The sequence below is a fragment of the Palaemon carinicauda genome, chromosome 12 (genome assembly GCF_036898095.1).
Source record: "Palaemon carinicauda isolate YSFRI2023 chromosome 12, ASM3689809v2, whole genome shotgun sequence".
NCBI classification, from domain to species: domain Eukaryota; kingdom Metazoa; phylum Arthropoda; class Malacostraca; order Decapoda; family Palaemonidae; genus Palaemon; species Palaemon carinicauda.
The window spans coordinates 5,980,532-5,998,004 of record NC_090736.1 but is presented as its reverse complement, the minus strand read 5'-3'; the positions used below and the strand labels follow the sequence as shown (position 1 = coordinate 5,998,004).

Here is a 17,473-nt window from a genome sequence, read left to right as displayed (position 1 = left end):
AACAGCAGAATGACTGTAATGACTCCCTTTTGTTCTTAGAAAGAGTGATTTACACATCTGTGGCTTCTGTTTTAAAAGGCAATCTACCAATAATGTGCGTCAAAGATAACATTTTTTTTTTTTTTTTTTTTTTTTTTGACTGGTGTAAATCAAGGACTGTTTCAGTAACAAGAACTAGTTTGGTTAATATTGTTAAATTTTGTCTTTCATTTATGAAAGGAAATTGTAAATTTTGGCTAGTAAAGGTATGGTACATGTGTTACAAGCATCTAAGCTTAGACTATTAGGAGGCAGGAATCATGTTCTCTTTGGTTCTTTAGAGAGATTCAGGGGTGCCACAAGCTTTTCAAGTTGTGATTTGAACCTTGAATGGCCGCATTTTCTCAACAACATATTTCTATACTTGAAGAATTAACAATTTGGACCACCTAAGCTCATAAAATGTTAAGGCATGTTTAGGAAATTGTTTTCTTCTTCTCAATGGCCACTGGATTATTTGTTTTGGTAGACAAGGCCTTACTTCATCATATGACTTGCTGCATTGCTACACACTACTAACGTAACAATGGAAGTCGTACCGACTTGTCATCTTTCCAAACAATCCTGTTGAAAACTAGCTGTGTTGGTAGCCTTTCTCTTCTGAAAACGTCTTTTGAGAATTCTAATACTACATCTGTATTAACTGAAGCTGAGTCTCCTATGACCTTCAAATTTTTCAGTTTGTAATGCTCAACATAACCTGCCAGTCATCACATGGGCTTAAACCCCACCCTCTTGCCTCTCTCATTGCCTTCACCTTAAATTTACCATCAATTGTGATTTAATCTTTATAACATATACTCTAGTCACACACTTACTGTCCTTTCAGCTATTTCATTAATCTGTCACATGAATATTTCAATTGTAGCATCAGCTCTAACACTTCAACATTTATGAGTCTTTTACCAAGCAAATACTTGATCTCTTGATTTCTCCCTGAACTAAAGGCTCATATCCTTTTGTGCTTTGAACTATAATATGGTTGGCAACCATAGAAAAATACTTGTCTATAAGAGGAACAGTGAGGCTTTGACACTCCTCACAACACTTATATCACAACACTGTCCCCAAAATGAGACACAAAGAGAATGCAGATCATGATCCCCCAGAAGTAATTCCTTTTAATAGTTTTCATTGTTTACTAACATATCTAGAAGAAGACATCTTTAAACAATGAAAAGCATTAAATTGAACAATTAAGACTCAGACTGTCGTCATGCTGAACTTGACACAGACTGAAAGGACATGTTTTGTGGCTTGAACAAACCATCGGTTGTTGTCATTAACCGCTAGATTGTCTCATTTCTTTATTAGAGGCATAATTCTACTGAAAGAAAAGAAAATTAGAAAGTGTTTTTTAGTTTCAAGGGTAGATATTTATAAAACAAAGCTTCCAGAGAGAAGCGATATGAATATTGGGTGAGTATAGAAATAACCTGTTGATATTGAAATTCAGTTTTGTAGTGTAAAAGTATCTGGGTAACAAAATAATTATTCCGTGTTGTAGAAAGTTCATTTTGGCAGGTTGAATGGAGTAAAGTTATTCCAACTTCTTTCTTTTCTATCTTAAAAGAATTAGCATATGAACTGGTTCTTTTTTTTTATTATTTGTTCTTTGAAATATCAACATTTACATCAAACTCTTGCCTACACATTTCATTACACTGATTTACAAAAGTTTCCCAAGCTAATCAAGGAGTTTAATTATGATTCAGGCAGCAGATAAAGTATGTTATAATTTAGCTTCATGAACAAGGACCCAAAGGAAATGGGGTTATAATCCTCTGGTGCAAGATACATTCAGTGATTACCGCGTATGCAGTTGTTTTCAAATATGCATTATTTATTTACATGATAAAGGCAGTTGAATAATCTGTTATGAGATCAAGTTTGTATGGAATGATTGTGTACTTTGTTGTATGCTTTTGTGCAATCATTTACTTTGGAGAAATGTAAATTTTGTGTGGTTTTATCAGATATTTTGGTTTCTTTGAAACAGTTGTAGAGGAAGCATCTTATGTGAGCAGTATGAATTTTTGTGTGCTTTATTTCTTAAAGCATCCTCATAGTAAATTCGCTTGGTAGGTGAAGAAAGGAGCCCTGGTAAAGCAATGTGATCTTTCCTTTTATTTTCATTTCATAGGTATCAAAGCTTTTGGTATGTTTGTTTTAAATTTCTTTATGTAGGGTCACATAGTGTGAAATTACTTAATTGCCAAGGACGTATATATGTTTTCCTATTACGATATTCATAATTGTATTAATTTCTGTGCCAACATTTAAATGTTGTCTATAATACTAGATTAACAAGGAAAAATAATAGTACAATTTTTTTTATATTTTATTGGTAGAGGGGGGGGGGCTGTTTATGAAGAACATAAAGTACTATAAGCCCTCTTAATTTTTATGCAAATAATTGTGGCTTTGAATTCGGTCCGATGCAAAATAGTACAGTAGTATAAAAAATACTGTGGAATATTCATATATCTTTAAATAGCAGATTATATTACTTCTGTCCATGAATTTGCATATTGAAAATTTTTAGTAATTGCTGTATATCATTTTGTGGAGACAATATCAAAATAATCATAAGTATATGGCACTGTAATTTGCATGTTCAGTTTACCCTGCCATATACAGTACTATGGGCTTGAGTAAATTTATCTGATGATTAAATCACATGAGATATAGTTTTCTGTCAGGTGTGAGATAACTATAGTGTATTTGATGTCCTTTTTTATGTTATTCACTTGCCCTGGGTAGCATTAATTATATACTTTCCTTTATTTGTATATTCCCATACAATGCCATAGTCTTTAATGTTTTTCCATATTAATCTTTAATAGCATAATGATATTAATGTGTCTGTCAGTTTGACAGATGAGATATTATCTGCTGACATTGTGTTGTGAAAGAATTATTCCACTTTTTAGCTGCGTTGACTTTTAGTGTTTGTCATCGACAGTTAGATGCCCTGTATTCTAGAGAGCTTACCATTGTTACTTATCCTGATGGATAATAAAAATGGTTCTATTCAGTACATTTGCAGCATTGTGTTGGATTGAAAAGGGCAATGTGGTAGCCACAGTGATTGCATATGGCATTTTGCAGTAGTTGAAGCATGTGAAAACATGCGTAACCATGCATGGCTATTTAATGAATATGGCTCTAAATCTTAGAAGAGCAGGAATAAATTAGATGTATGCGTAAGCTAGGTTTGCTTATTGCCTCCTCTACCTTGATAGATCTTTGAAAAATATAAGCAGCTCAGCTTTTCTGAAATGATGGGCTCTATTGCTTTAGCTTGTTCTTTTTTAGCCTTTTCAGCTTATAAAGAGCAGCCTTTATCATATAAGTAATTTTTACCATCCAGGCACTTCTCATTTTTTAATTTGTCAGCCTCTCACAGCGAGATTCCCAAAAACAACATCACTTCAGCTTCTGTTCCTCCTTACATCCTAATGCTCATATTTTAGCCATACATAATCGCTGTTCTGATTATGATGCAAGAGAACTGGATTTTCAGTTTATTTAGCATTCTTTTGTCATACACTACCCCTACAACCTTCCATTTCCTTCAATTTTATTTTATCTTACTTTCAATCTAAGCTTTTTATGCCCTACCACTTTTCTTAAAGTAGATTACAATTGCTTGAAAATATCTGCCTGTTTTAAACCTAGGCATTTTCTATCTATCCCCTTCCAGCAAGCTGGACATTATAACCTTAGTTTTCCCCCACACTTTAATACTACCCTTTTCTACAGTTTCCTGCTATTTTCTGAAATTCTTCTTACCTCTGTCGTAATCACCAGATCATCTGCATTTAAAAATTCCCATATATTTTCATTCCTAATCCTTTCACTCAATATATCTATAATCATTACAAACAGAAAAGCACTTAGGGAGAATGTTGATATGGCTTTTGTCTTGCCACAGGCTGTTGTTATTGCTGTCTGCATTATTTTATATACCATTCTAACCAATTTTATTTTTACTTAAACTCAAATACTACATCCTTTGGTGTTTTATCAAATATCCTCTCTATTGTCTGTAAATGAACAGTAGAGATTCATATTACCTTACAGCCTCCTTTTGCAGCTGTCTTATTATGATGTGAGTATCAACTGTCCATCTCCCTTCTTATGAAACTTAGCAAATGTTCTGTTACTTTGATTCCACATTCCACAATATCTCCCCTTTTCTTAAAGATATTTACCACCAGACTTTCATTGCAGTCATTAGGTATTACCTCTTTCCATATTGGAAGTTCCAGTATCCATTCTCAAAATATGCTTTCTTAACCCAAGCAAGCATGCTACCATCTTGCATGCCTCTTAAATGTTTCAGTTCACTTTCTTTGTTGCTTTCTTAAATTTTCAACTTTGCCCTACTACAGGGCAAACTACTCATTGGAGGTGACTGAATATGACCACCATCAAATGATTAAACACATGAGCATCGTCAAATGACTAGATATTTGAGCATCATCAGATGATTAGATATTTGACAGAGTTTATGATGCCATGTTTTTATGGCAGTGATGTTAAGAAGATATATAGTAACTAGATTGCCGGTGGATTTCACTTCATATGCCTGTATTCTTGGTTGTGAAAGATATTTGCAAAACCATGCTTCTCTTTCCGTCATTGAGATTCAGATCGACGGTGGTTAATAAAATTTTCTCTTATAATACTGTGTAGGGCTTTGATGATAATTTTGATAGTGTCTCTGCAAAGATCAGCAACGTACAGTAGTTAAGAAAAAAATGTTGTAAATAGATGGGAAAGTCGTGCCAAAAAATGCTTTTTAATGTTCGTGTGACATCTTATTTTTCTTGATATTTTTATGAGAAGTATATTTACCCATACCTTTATAGTACATTTTGAATGATCATACTTTGTTGTTTTTAACATTACATACAACCCTGTTGTGTTTCTTATCATTTAGTAACTTTGTAGTTGTGCTAATATGATTCCTTACCTGATCTTTTGAATGACATTTTGCTACCATGGTTCTTAACCTTGTAATTTTCATATGTAGAGTTTCAGTAATGAATCACAATACAGTACTGCATAGACATATGAAAGGTTTATCAGTAAATTCTTTTACAATTTTATATTTTTATTGCAATATGAAAATATAAATCAAGAACATATGTTGCACAACTGGTTGAATTTGAAGATAGGATAATCACTCTTGTATGTTATTTTCAGCACTTGTTAGACCAATATATAGGAAAAAAAATTTATTTTGATAATTAAATTTATTATTTGTTTACTCACCTGATATTCCTGTTGCTTCGTCTCCAGAAGCTGGTGTATTGATGTTTACCCCAAATACTTATTTGAAATTTCGCTATTTTTGTTCCTTTAGAAAGATAATGCCTCTAGTAACATAATGAAACAGTCGAGCTGTTAATGGCAAGGAGCACGGTCATATTATTTAGTTTTGAAGTCAAAAGTATTCCCTCTTCTTGGATATCAAAAGTCACCTAAGAGGAGGGTGGACATGCATATGCACATCAGGTGAATATAGAAATGAACTTTATTAAGGAAATTCAGTTTATTTCTATGAACCTCCCAAGGTGTTTGTTTTACGGACTCCCACAGAGATGGAAGTAGAATGCCAGTGAAGGAAAGAAATAGATCTAATATGTATAATTAAAATTCTATAGACTCAACTGGTCTAGATTTAATGGGAACCATTTCAAAATACAGTTTAAAATATGGGACACCTGATTATTTTCTTAATATTTGAAATATCAAAAATAGAAATCTATACATTAAATGAACTAAAAAAAATGTAAAAGACCATAGCCCCAACAGTCACTATATGACCTAGAGTCCATAGTTCTTCAAGATTATATCCACTAAACACCAACTTGATATGTCATTGAACTGTCTCTAAAATTCTTTCCAAAGAAATATTTCTGTAAAAATTAAGAGATGTCTGGTACCTTAATCTTCAAGGCTCTCATAAGATTTGGGTCTAATTCTTGGTGAGGTTCTGTGATCAAACTTTTAACTAGATGTGGCATTGCATTTTTGGACAGGACAAATTTGAATCCTAACCCTACAAAGCAAATTAGGGACACTATCTGTAATTTCCATAGTGTGTCCAGAATATACTGAATGGCTTGTACGAGACAAGACAACTATTTATAGAGGAAACCCTACAATCATTATGAATGAGGGGAAGTAAAAAAAAACTGCAATAAACTCTTGTCTTTAAATAATTTGGCCCTGAATAAAGGTAAAAAAAGACAAAATCATATTGTCCTCCCAAAGTTCCACCTTAAAAGATAGTGCTTGCATTTAGCTGAAGTCAATGCTAATAGAAAGAAAAAAAAATTTCATGCTGTGAAATCTGTAAAAGCAAGATTTTCTTAAGATCTAAAAATTGAACCCTCTAAATATGTAGAACCACATCCTAATTCTAAAATATAGCCCTGATTACTAGGGACATGTATCTTTTGAATGGAATGAAAATTAGAAAATTTTAGATAAAATTTGAAGGTAAACATTGATAAACCGAGCTTCTGAAGAACCAATAAAAACATCAGTGGAAGTTCGTAGATATGTGTTATTTCAATTCATGTATCACAAATTATGGAATAAAATGATGATATATTGGCAACTAGACCAATTTCAGTTATCTTTTTCTATGCCAGTAGTACAGTACACTATATATCTTACCATTGAAATCTGCATTTGTTTGTCATTGCTAATCAAAGTACTGTACAATTCTCAGTACTAGAGGCTTATGTTTAAATCATGTTTCCAATTTTTAGCAAAGAATTAAGTTATAGATTTCCCTGAATACATAATTCATGTTATTTAACTTGGTTTATATCATGATTCCGTACTGTATTGTGGTTTTCAATTTAGACATCAGTGCAGTATATTGTTTACCAGTTGTCTTTTCATTTTTTACAGCAAAAGACTACCATAGCAAAAGTAACCATGGTTTAATTTCCTGACCCTTTTTTACTAATTTTCTTGCTCTTTTTCACAACCCATCAGCTCCTGCCCACTACCTCTATCTTTTACACTCCCAACGTAAGTAATGGTGCTATGATTAGTACAATATGTCATTGAACATGGATAAACTACACTAGGACAGTAACTGCTATCTAGTCTTGTGGATGTTAATCATTTTTTTTTCTTTCACCATACAGTAATTTGATTTATCAAGATGTGCTTGGTTTTTAGGTACAGTAAAGTATTCTCTTAATCTTCAGGTGCTCTTTTCATGTATATTTTATGATATTATGGAACACCATTGTAGCTCTCAACACTCGACCTGTATTCTTAGAAGTTGATAGATATTTGTTGAGTCTGATTGGTATATATCCTATTGTGTGTGAGCATAATATTAAACCAGGGGAAATATTGTGTTCTTACTTCTTATTGGTGTCAATACAGACCACAGTAGTCAGAAATACTTGGATCACTGATAATTTATAAGTCAATGCAACAGTAGATATAAAGGACTATTATCTGCACTTTATATTCGGTATTTTACTTGAATATAGGACAGTTTAAAATGTCATGATTCATCAGTTTACAGTTTACTACGGATATATGTTGAAAAGTTTAACCCTTTAGTAGTGTTTTAAATACCTTGCACGTCAATAGTATTAAAAAATATATCCTGTTTCAGCGTTTTGATTAAATTTTTGGGGTTTAGTAATATTTCATTCACTTATGTTCCGAGTCCAGTTTATACTTAGGTTAATTTGATGAAACATGACATCTATCTATGTCATTTGTGCCACCAAAACCTTTTGTTTCTTAATAAGATTTTAGTTCTATGCAATATTTGATAACCCTTTACGGGGTAAATAGATGCACCCCTCCGGCAGTCCTTGTGCATGGTTGTAAGGATAAATCAGTGGGACCATAGGTTAGGTAATTTATTTGATAGAGCTTTGTTCTCTTTGTGGGTGATATACTGTATAACAGATAGGAAATTGAAAACAAATTATTTGATGTTAAAATAGTTTTTAAAGCTTGAGGGTCTATTCCATCTGTATACAGGTATTGAACTCTGCAAATTTTAAACATGCAATATACAATTATGTGCAAATGTACCTTCCAATCAAAATGATCATTTTTTTTATTTAAAGCCCTTGAAGGACAGATAATTTTAGAATAGTTACTCTTTAGTTGTAATACATATTTTAAATTATACTGTACTCTATTCATATATTAATGTTATGTTTGGGGAATGTTACAACTCCTCTCAAAAGTGGCTTCAACCATTTCTCTCTGGGGATTGAATATATCTTTTACTCTACTTTCAATCTTATCTGTATTCACCTATTAATTAGCTTCTTTTCCCTCTCTGTGGATATTGTGGTTTGGTGAGTTATAATATATTTTTCTTTGCAAGATTTTCCTTCATAATTTCTCTAGCTAAAGTTTCTATACCACCTGATATAAATGCTGAGTAGTTTTGCATTGGCTGATTTCTATTGCTGTTGCTGAGACAGTTTCACTGAGATACAAAAGAAAATGCATGTTTTATTAATTGGTGATAGTGAAGAGGAGTACTGAATAGCCAGTAATGATATGATCATGGTCCAAAATACTGTAGTTGTACATAGGTTTTGCCCAAGTCTTTATGGAGCCCAGAGCAGAATTGGATCAGGGTGACCCCTCACCATCTTGTTGCCACAAATAATATTGACTATTATCAATGCTTGATCATTCACTTGCATAAAGGGTGTGCAAGATTATCTCACACACTCATTATCAATTTTATGTAGTTGTAGCTGTGTTGCTTACATCATACCAATATCAGCCTGGCATGTTTTACTATTGTATGGAAAAGCAAGCAAATCCACCTGTGGTATGGTGATGATGATTAGTACTTCAGCACTTTATGATAAACAAGATGTCTTAACTACCCAGCCCTTTAACAAATTATATGTTCATGTGAGTACTACAGTAATCCCTTGCCGTATTACGGTTCATCTATCGCTCCTTCAGTACGTCGTGGATTAATAAATATATACTATATGTAAATCTGTATTGTGGACTCCTCTTTATATTGCGGGTTTCTTAGGGCAGATAAGTTTTATATTTTGATTATTTTTTTATAAATAGTAATTTTTTGGCCTAAAACTGAATAAAGTAACTTTCAGTAATACTGCATATAGTCGTGTACACTTGCGACATTGCATAATGTGTGAGCACCAAATTTTCACCCATAAAAAAATTATTTTTTCATGTATCTCGTGTATCATGTGAGTTCGTTTTTTCACACCAAATTATGATAAACTAATCTCTTTTTCCTAACCTTTGTATCCCAACTTCTAGTTCAATAAGAAAACAGTTGCTTTTTGTTCAGTTGTTTATAGCCATATGCATTACTAATGATACTTTTATCATTAATTCTCTTTTGCTTTATTGTTTTCTTATGAACAACTGATTCGCATAACAACAGTTGCTTTGAGTGTATTTCAACTTCCGTACGATGGTAAACAATTTCCATAGTTGTTACAAATGAAGTCGTGTAGAATGTGACTGGTATATTATTATACTACATTACAGTATACCTTATACCTTTTTTGGTATATGAAAAGGTAAACCAAATTGCACAAAAATAACCTGAACAATCGCAAGAAAAAACAATAGTTTCTTAGTTTTGTAATCAAGCATTGTAAAGGTAAAGACTATAAAATTATCGTGCATTGGCAACAGGGACGAAACTCCTCCAAACTTCACTATGCTATTAAAATTGACAGTAGTAATTAAAAAAATGACAAAAGTAATTTTAATACAAACTACATACTTTTATATGTAAATAAATGATGTTTCAAGTAATAATTGTCTTGTTCAGCAAGAGAAAAAAATCATTCGGTAGTTTCCCTTAATCAGCTGATTTGGAGAGCGCAAACAGTAGTCTCGACGAGCTTACAGATATAAACAATGGAAAAGACGTATAATCTCTCTTTTATAATACGGTACAAATATGGGAATGTCATAATAATTATTACTGGGTAAGGTTAAATAAAACATCGGTTACTGAAGTCCTGTTTTATTTTAGATACAGCTGTACTTTTTGGCTTCAGTAAATGGACATATAATTTGATCAACGACATAGTCTGGCTGATCAGTACATGCGTTAATGAGTGTACAGATTTAGATTTTTTTATATAAAGGTATGTCTACAATAAATGTAATTTTTGGCTCAAAAAGTGTTTTAAGAGGATATAACAGGTTTATAAGAATGTTAGGAGAGTTTATGAAAGGTTAGATATATGAAGATTAAATATGGAAAAAGAATATATTGTAATATGATAAATATACTATAGATTTCTCTATCGTAGGGTGGCCTGAAAAGGAACACCCCCGATAGCTGAGGGATTACTGTATTGATATAGCATATTACAGGGAAATAAATGGAGTGCTGTTGCATACAATCTGGTACCCACAGGAGTCCTAAGTAGGCTCTTAAGTTTATATTTTTGGGGTGTTGGCTCAGTTTTATCGAGCTGAATCCTTGGGAAATAATTATTTCATATTTATCAAAAGATCATAGTCCTGTACAAGTATAACTAATCGTTTCCATTCTTTTTAATTACCGATACTGTATGGCAAGTTTCTATGAGACATAATCTAAACTCCATGCACAAAGGTACAAGTATTACAGATTTGCCTTGCTAGTCTCACTATTTTCATAATATAAAATTTGAAAAGATACGGCACTTATATTCAAGTATCAGTTGTGTAAGGATTATTTATCCAGCTTGTAGTAAAATTTAAGTCAGTCACCATACAAATAGTTTTCTGTTAAGTAAATTCATCCTTTGGAAATGCATTGATGATAAAGTGCTACAGCTTTCTCTATGACTAAATAACAATTCACAACTTTTTATAATGTACGAAAGATTCATACCAGTAATGTGAAATACTCATGTTGATGATATTTCATCATAAAGCCGTTCCTATTTACTTCCCTTCTGTTGTGCAGTGGTATTTGTCACTCATCCAGTTGTCAACTATTACTGGATTAAATTGGGGACTGTATAGTAGAAACATTCGACATATTGTATTTTCTGATCTAACGTCATATTTCAAATCATGATCATTTGCAACTAATAACTTTTAGTTTTTCATTCGTTTCATTTTTCAAAAGCCCATAATTTTAATCTCTTAAATTTATGATTCAAGGCTATTTAATAAGTAAGTGTGGTCATCATTGTTACAGTATTTTCTAATATTAAGAATTATAAAATAAAAAGGTTACAAATGTAAATAATGGAGAATCAGTAGTAATGACAAGCATATTCTCACAGCTTTCCACTTTTTTTTTTCTTTTTCTTTTTACTTGCATGAGGGTGAGAGCATACAGTATATGTAGTGACCAGAAGCTTTTTTTCATTGACATTGCAAAGAGCAATGGTTTTTTATAAATGTACAGTATATGTATTTTAATGTTTATCCTGTAGTTGTACTATGTACTTTGTTAGCTTTCAGCTTCCTTTTTTATTGCTTGCAGCATCTGTTTTCAATAAGTGAATTTATAGCCGTGCAGTCAATTTGGATAATCTTAATTTACAGGATTAAAAATGTGGAATTATCGAGAATAGGAAAACAGTGAGAATAAAGTTTCTAGTGAAGTGACACTGTACTTACGAGTAATGGAATAAACCTTTTAAAGGGATGATAACTTTGATCAATACTGTATTTTTGATGGTCTTGAAGGTTGCACTCAAATTATTAACCAACAGATATCACACACAAACTGAAAAGTATAATGGTAAAAGCCCTTTTTTTCATTTATTCTTTTATGTATTTTATATATTTTATTGTCTTTTTAATTTAACTGATTATTCTAAAACTTAAGATGATTAAATGTTGTAGACCTGCAATGCAGTACTTTGACCAGGTGCTAATAATATCCAGGAGCTGGATATGGTAATTTTCTTATGTGCGATTAGATTTAGTAGTAGGAATGAAAGCTTACAGTAAGTCAAAATTCAGTTTAAAATGATTTAATTAAAGCATGGAGAAGTTAAGTAACCTAAGCATAATCTCTTTTGCTGAAAATCTGTTGTACAATTTTATTTTTATGACTTATTAGTTTGTTAAAATGGCCGTTTGTCTAAAAACTTGAACACTGAATTTTATACACCTTTACTTCTAATGAATTGCCTTAAATTTAAAAAAAAGTAATAGTTTTGAAGGAATGTTATGAAATTCATGTTCTGAATGTCCTTCTTAATTACTGATAGTGTGATCATCCTTGGATAAATAAACATCACATAACTGTTGAAATGGGTGCACTATAGATAGTGATTTGAATTTATGGAATTTGGGCTGTTAGGTTCAGCTTTAGGGCTGAAAAAGCCATTCAGCTACCAATATGCAATTGGCGGAAAAGTTAGAAGTTGGACAGCAAGATTTAAGAAAGGAAGTGGGACCAGTTGTAAATTGAAGCTTGAAAGTGGCTTCAGCTAAGGGCTAAATTGATACTGTAAAGACCCTTCAGTAAAGCGTACAATATACAGCAAGAATTTATCTTTGGCGTAAGTTGAGTAAAAATCTTGGAGATATATACAATTGTGTGGTTAGTGTTGAAAAATGAGTAACACAAAGGAAACAGAAGCCTGAATAAAGTGGAATGAATTACAGAACTACAGTACTGGCAATCAATAACATCAGTTACATAGAAGATAAAGATTCAAAATGTTAGAATTTATGGATAGCATGTGTTGGGAGGTTTGCATTAAAGAGATGTCATATATATAGGCTGGGAAATGGAGAAAATAATAGTAAAAAGCAAACTTTTGGAGAAGTATATATGAAAGTTACAGTGCAAAGACTAAGATATCCAGAAGCAGATTTTTAGATAAGGACATTAAAAACATACATAGATGGAAAGCATAGAATGATCAGATAGCTGTGGAATGACTTGTGAAAATAACATTAATGATGATAACTGATTTTCAAGTAGTTTACAATTTTTCATGTAAATTAAATACTTTAGGAAAAGTAAAAGTAATATATTACTGCACGTTAATAATCAACGACCAGTGTTTTGATCCGTTATCTGTTTTGGACATTGTATGGCAAATTTCTTACCTTATATAGGCATGGTACTCCCCATGAGGTTGAAAAGGATATTGATTAATCTGACAACTTAGGTCTGGTATTGGCCCAGACCACTTACCTGAGTGTCTTAATAATTCCAGCTAGACCAAAATTGTTTTTAGAGGAAAGAATATCTACGTCTTCCAAGGAATTCAGTTTTCTCATAGAGAATGTAGCTAAGTCCCTGCAAATCAACTGTTTAGCAGATTCAGTCCTAGGAATGGTGTTTCAGACAGTTGAGGAGTGGAGAGCTCAGTACTGTAACTTTTTGGCATTCCTGAAATGTGTGATCCAAAGAATTTTGACTTCAATTCAGAAGTGGCACACACCTTTGGAAATTGGGGAGATTTCCTCATTGCTGAACCAGAACTATAATCTCATGTCTTTCCCCTGTGTCAGGCCCTTTCCTAGATGCAGACAAGCCCACTAAGATGACAAACTGGGTTTCTTTGACAAACCAATTTTCAGTTATGGCAAGAGCCATCCAAGGAGAGACCTCAGCTAGTCAATTACTTTTACATATCCAGAGGTATATCAACATCACAGAGCTTGGACTACCACTGAATTTTTCCAGACCAGATCAGATGGCAGACAGGGTTATTTAGCAGGAACTGATACTAATGGAAAGTTGGGGAGAGGGGTAAATTTCATGAGTGGCAGTTCAAGATCTCAGCCTCCATTGGAGAAAGACTTGCATATGATTGGAAATTAGTCCGGTCTCCAACTGTATACATAGGTCCTAAGAATCCTGCAATAGGGCTACCAACTACCGCTATTCTCCATTCCTTGTCACTTCAGCCCATTGTTCTTCAGTCATACAAGAGCAGTGTCAACAAGTCCCAAGACTTAAACAAGGAGGTTGAGAAGCTATTGGTGAAAGGGGCAGTGGAAGACGTCCAAAATTCCAGCACAGGCTTTCATATTTTTTTTATTATTACTAGCTAAGCTACAACCCTAGTGGGAAAAGCAGGATGCTATGAGCTCAAGGGCTCCAACAGGGAAAAAAGTCCAGTGAGGAAAGGAAATAAGAAATAATATAGAATAAGTGTGCCTGAGTGTATGCTCAAGCAAAAGACCCCTAACCCAAAACAGTGGAAGACCATGGTACAGAGGTTATGGCACTACCCAAGACTAGAGAACAATAGTTTGATTTTGGTGAGTCCTTGAAGAGCTGCTTGCCATACCTAAGGAATCTCTTCTACCCTTACCAAGTGAAAAGTAGCCACTGAACAATTGCATTACAGTAGTTAACTTCTTGAGTGAAGACTGCTCTGGTTGTGACAAAGTTCTCCATGAGGACACCATCATTAGTCCTAATTTCAGTTCAGATAGGCAATTTTCTTGGTAAAATTTGCTGCTATTTAAGGTGATTTAAGATCTGCTATGTGATTTAAAGATTTACAGTACAGGTGCATTGTATACACATATTTATTGTGGTGCTTTTGTTTATAGGTACTATATAGTGTGTACAAAATTTATGAAAGTAAATATGCTTTTAGATGAAAGAATGCTTTGCTCAATGATGCTAATGGGCAGGTTTGATATATTATAGTGTTAATCTTTAAAATAATGGTAATTTGCAATGTAGTGTGAGTGTTTCCCTGTAAACCTGTTGGATGTTTACTGTACCCTGTTATAAATTCAAGTCTGTAACACAACTATTCTAATGCAACATGAAAGGGTAGAATATTGAATCTTTACTTAACAGCTGCTATATTCTTAGAGAACAGAATAAGGAGAGAAATAAAATGACCCTTGTCCCTTCCTATTTTTAAATTCATGATTTTAAGATTAGTATGTCATCAGAAGGAATGATAGTTTTTAATGTCAACATTTTTAAGGTACAGATACTGTTAAAAATATACATTATTTCCATGAATGTTACCTTTGAATCAAACAAGTTATTAATTGGAAGTGCCAATTTGACGACTTATAAGTAAAACAATATAGAAAAATTTTTCAACTCCATCGCACCCTTCTTACTTTAAACCTGTCGCCAAAACGCTCCTTAGGTGCGAAGTGGGGTGACGGCCAGGGCAGTGCTAGATGGGCCAACTTTTCAAATATTCATTTAGTTTTGATTCATAATGTCCTGTATTCTTTGTGTATATTATGGATTTAGGACAATTCCTCATAAGGTATTTTGTTGCAAGAAAATTTGCCATACTGATATTTTGCTGAAACAACATTTTGCCACAATGAGTTGTAGAGCTCTCTTGCTTGAGGGTATAGTCGGGCACACTATTCTATTTTTTTCCTCACTGGGCTATTTTTCCTGTTGAAAGCCTTGGGCTTATAGCATTCCGCTTTTCTGACTAGGGTTGTAGCTTAGCCAAGTAATAAAACTGTAATAATAATAGTACTGCATTTACCTAACTTATGTAAACCCATGAGGAGCAAGTGGCCAAACTTACAAGTGAATAAAAATGCACTGTCATCCGGAACGTGATGCAATTGGCCAGCTTTAGCTGATACATCATCATCAATAACAATAAAAAGTTTAGAGAATCTATGATATGAAATGACAACTCCCAAAATAAAAACGATGTTGTTTAAGAGCGCTTACTTAGGAGGGATATAAGTAGCCTATGAGAGGAATTCGACTCTGTTAGGTGTAGTGAACATTCAGAACCCTTTCTCACTCATATCTTATGGCACCATTGTTCTATTCCTTGGAGTGCTGTATTATTTTCTGTTCTTCAATCCATGTCCAATTAGATGGGCCATAGTGGGCAGCTATGCAAGATGCTATTCATTATTTGGATTGGCTCCTCCAACGGGCATCCAGCATCATTTGTGTAACCCCATCTCTGGAGGCTATCCTGTGTCCTACCAAATTTTGTTCTTCCTCTATTCAGGGTGACTCATTTCCTTCTGGTGTGGGAGAATCCATAAGGAAGGTCTTCACTAGGATTATGGAGGTCATTGTTAGTGGTCTGACTGTCACTCGCCCTCTATTTATGCAGTCTGTATTTTAATAGGTCTGAGGTATCTAGTTCTTTCATGGTCATGAAGCTCTTCCGTGATTTCAGGCGTCGTCTTGTTTTGCGATGGTTTTAGAGCGAGTTCCTGGGATCCTTTCTTCGTTTGTTATTCTCCATTTTAGCCATGGTATCTCAACGGATGTCAGGTGGTGCGATGCTGGATAGTCTGTATAAAGCTGGTAAGGGTAGTGGTCTCAATGTACCAGTGATTAGTTGAAAGGCTTTACTTAGTTCAATATCCACTCTTTTGTCATTGGTTAATCTTTACCACACAGGAGCATAATATTCTGCAGTGGAGTAACTTAGTGCCAAGGCTGTTTACTTTAAAGTTTTTGCATCAGCTCCCCACTTAGTGAATGTTATTTTGCTGAGGTTATTTTTGGTGGCCATACTAGACTGGATGTGGATGGTTTTCCAGTTCTTTGTTTTCCCATTTTATTTTCAGTTTTGTGTATACCAGGCATACAGAATCCTTACTGAAGGATCACTAGAACCGACTATGGAATTCAGGTTAGTGTGAGCAACCAGGCAGGCAAGTCAGACCTACTGGCTACTATAAGCTAAGACTTTCTCTGGCCTCTGAGAATAAAAAAGGAAGTTAAATTATTTCAGAGCTTTTAAGACTCATCACTAGCAAAACTTGGCTGGTAAGTGTCATATTGCTAGTAACTCTGCAGTACACAACTATTCTCATCCCCTTGAACTAACAATTATTTTCTCTCCTTGGTTGTGATGAGAATTGAATGGTAGTAAGCAGAAGCTTACTACTGCTCAGTGTAGATTGTTAAGTTCCATGAACACTAGAACTAGAAGATATTTCCCGGAGAGGAACTGTGAGACACCGTACTTCTCACATCAGTTATTTAAAACACAGTGCTTTCCCTGTGCAGGAATGCTAACAAATCCAGCAGGAAAAACTAATATGCAATAAACACTTAACATATTGTTACTAAAAAACTGCAATATGAACATCAGGTTAGTATAGAAATAAAAAATTATTTGACATAAGGAGGATTTAAAAGAAAAAAGGCCAATTAATAATTCTTTGAAAATAACATGCTTATATGGAAAATTCAAAAGCAAAAAGCTTATTTTGAGAGGTTACCTTGACCATTTACATTACAGTATTTGTATAGTTTTTCTTTAAATGCTTAAACTAAACCCTTACAATGCCATACATGTCTTGGCTAACGCTCTCTGATCCTTGGGTAGTCTTTTGAAAACTAAGAGGAATTTGACCTTATGGTGAGGTATTCCATTTTATTTTCCTTATTTTATTTCTCTAGGGGTATTACATGGAATTAGATGAAGTAATTAACTAAATATGTGAGATTTACATTTTGATT

The 17,473-nt window shown here is 33.5% G+C and overlaps 1 protein-coding gene across 1 annotated transcript in view; it reads left to right on the top strand.

The window, feature by feature from the left end:
* LOC137650469 (serine-rich adhesin for platelets-like) overlaps positions 1-17,473 on the top strand; it is a 140,438-nt gene that overhangs the window by 94,341 nt on the left and 28,624 nt on the right. The window contains exon 7 of the mRNA XM_068383694.1: positions 7,063-7,098. Coding sequence (XP_068239795.1) covers positions 7,063-7,098 — 36 coding nt within the window. The remainder of the gene's footprint in view (positions 1-7,062; positions 7,099-17,473) is intronic.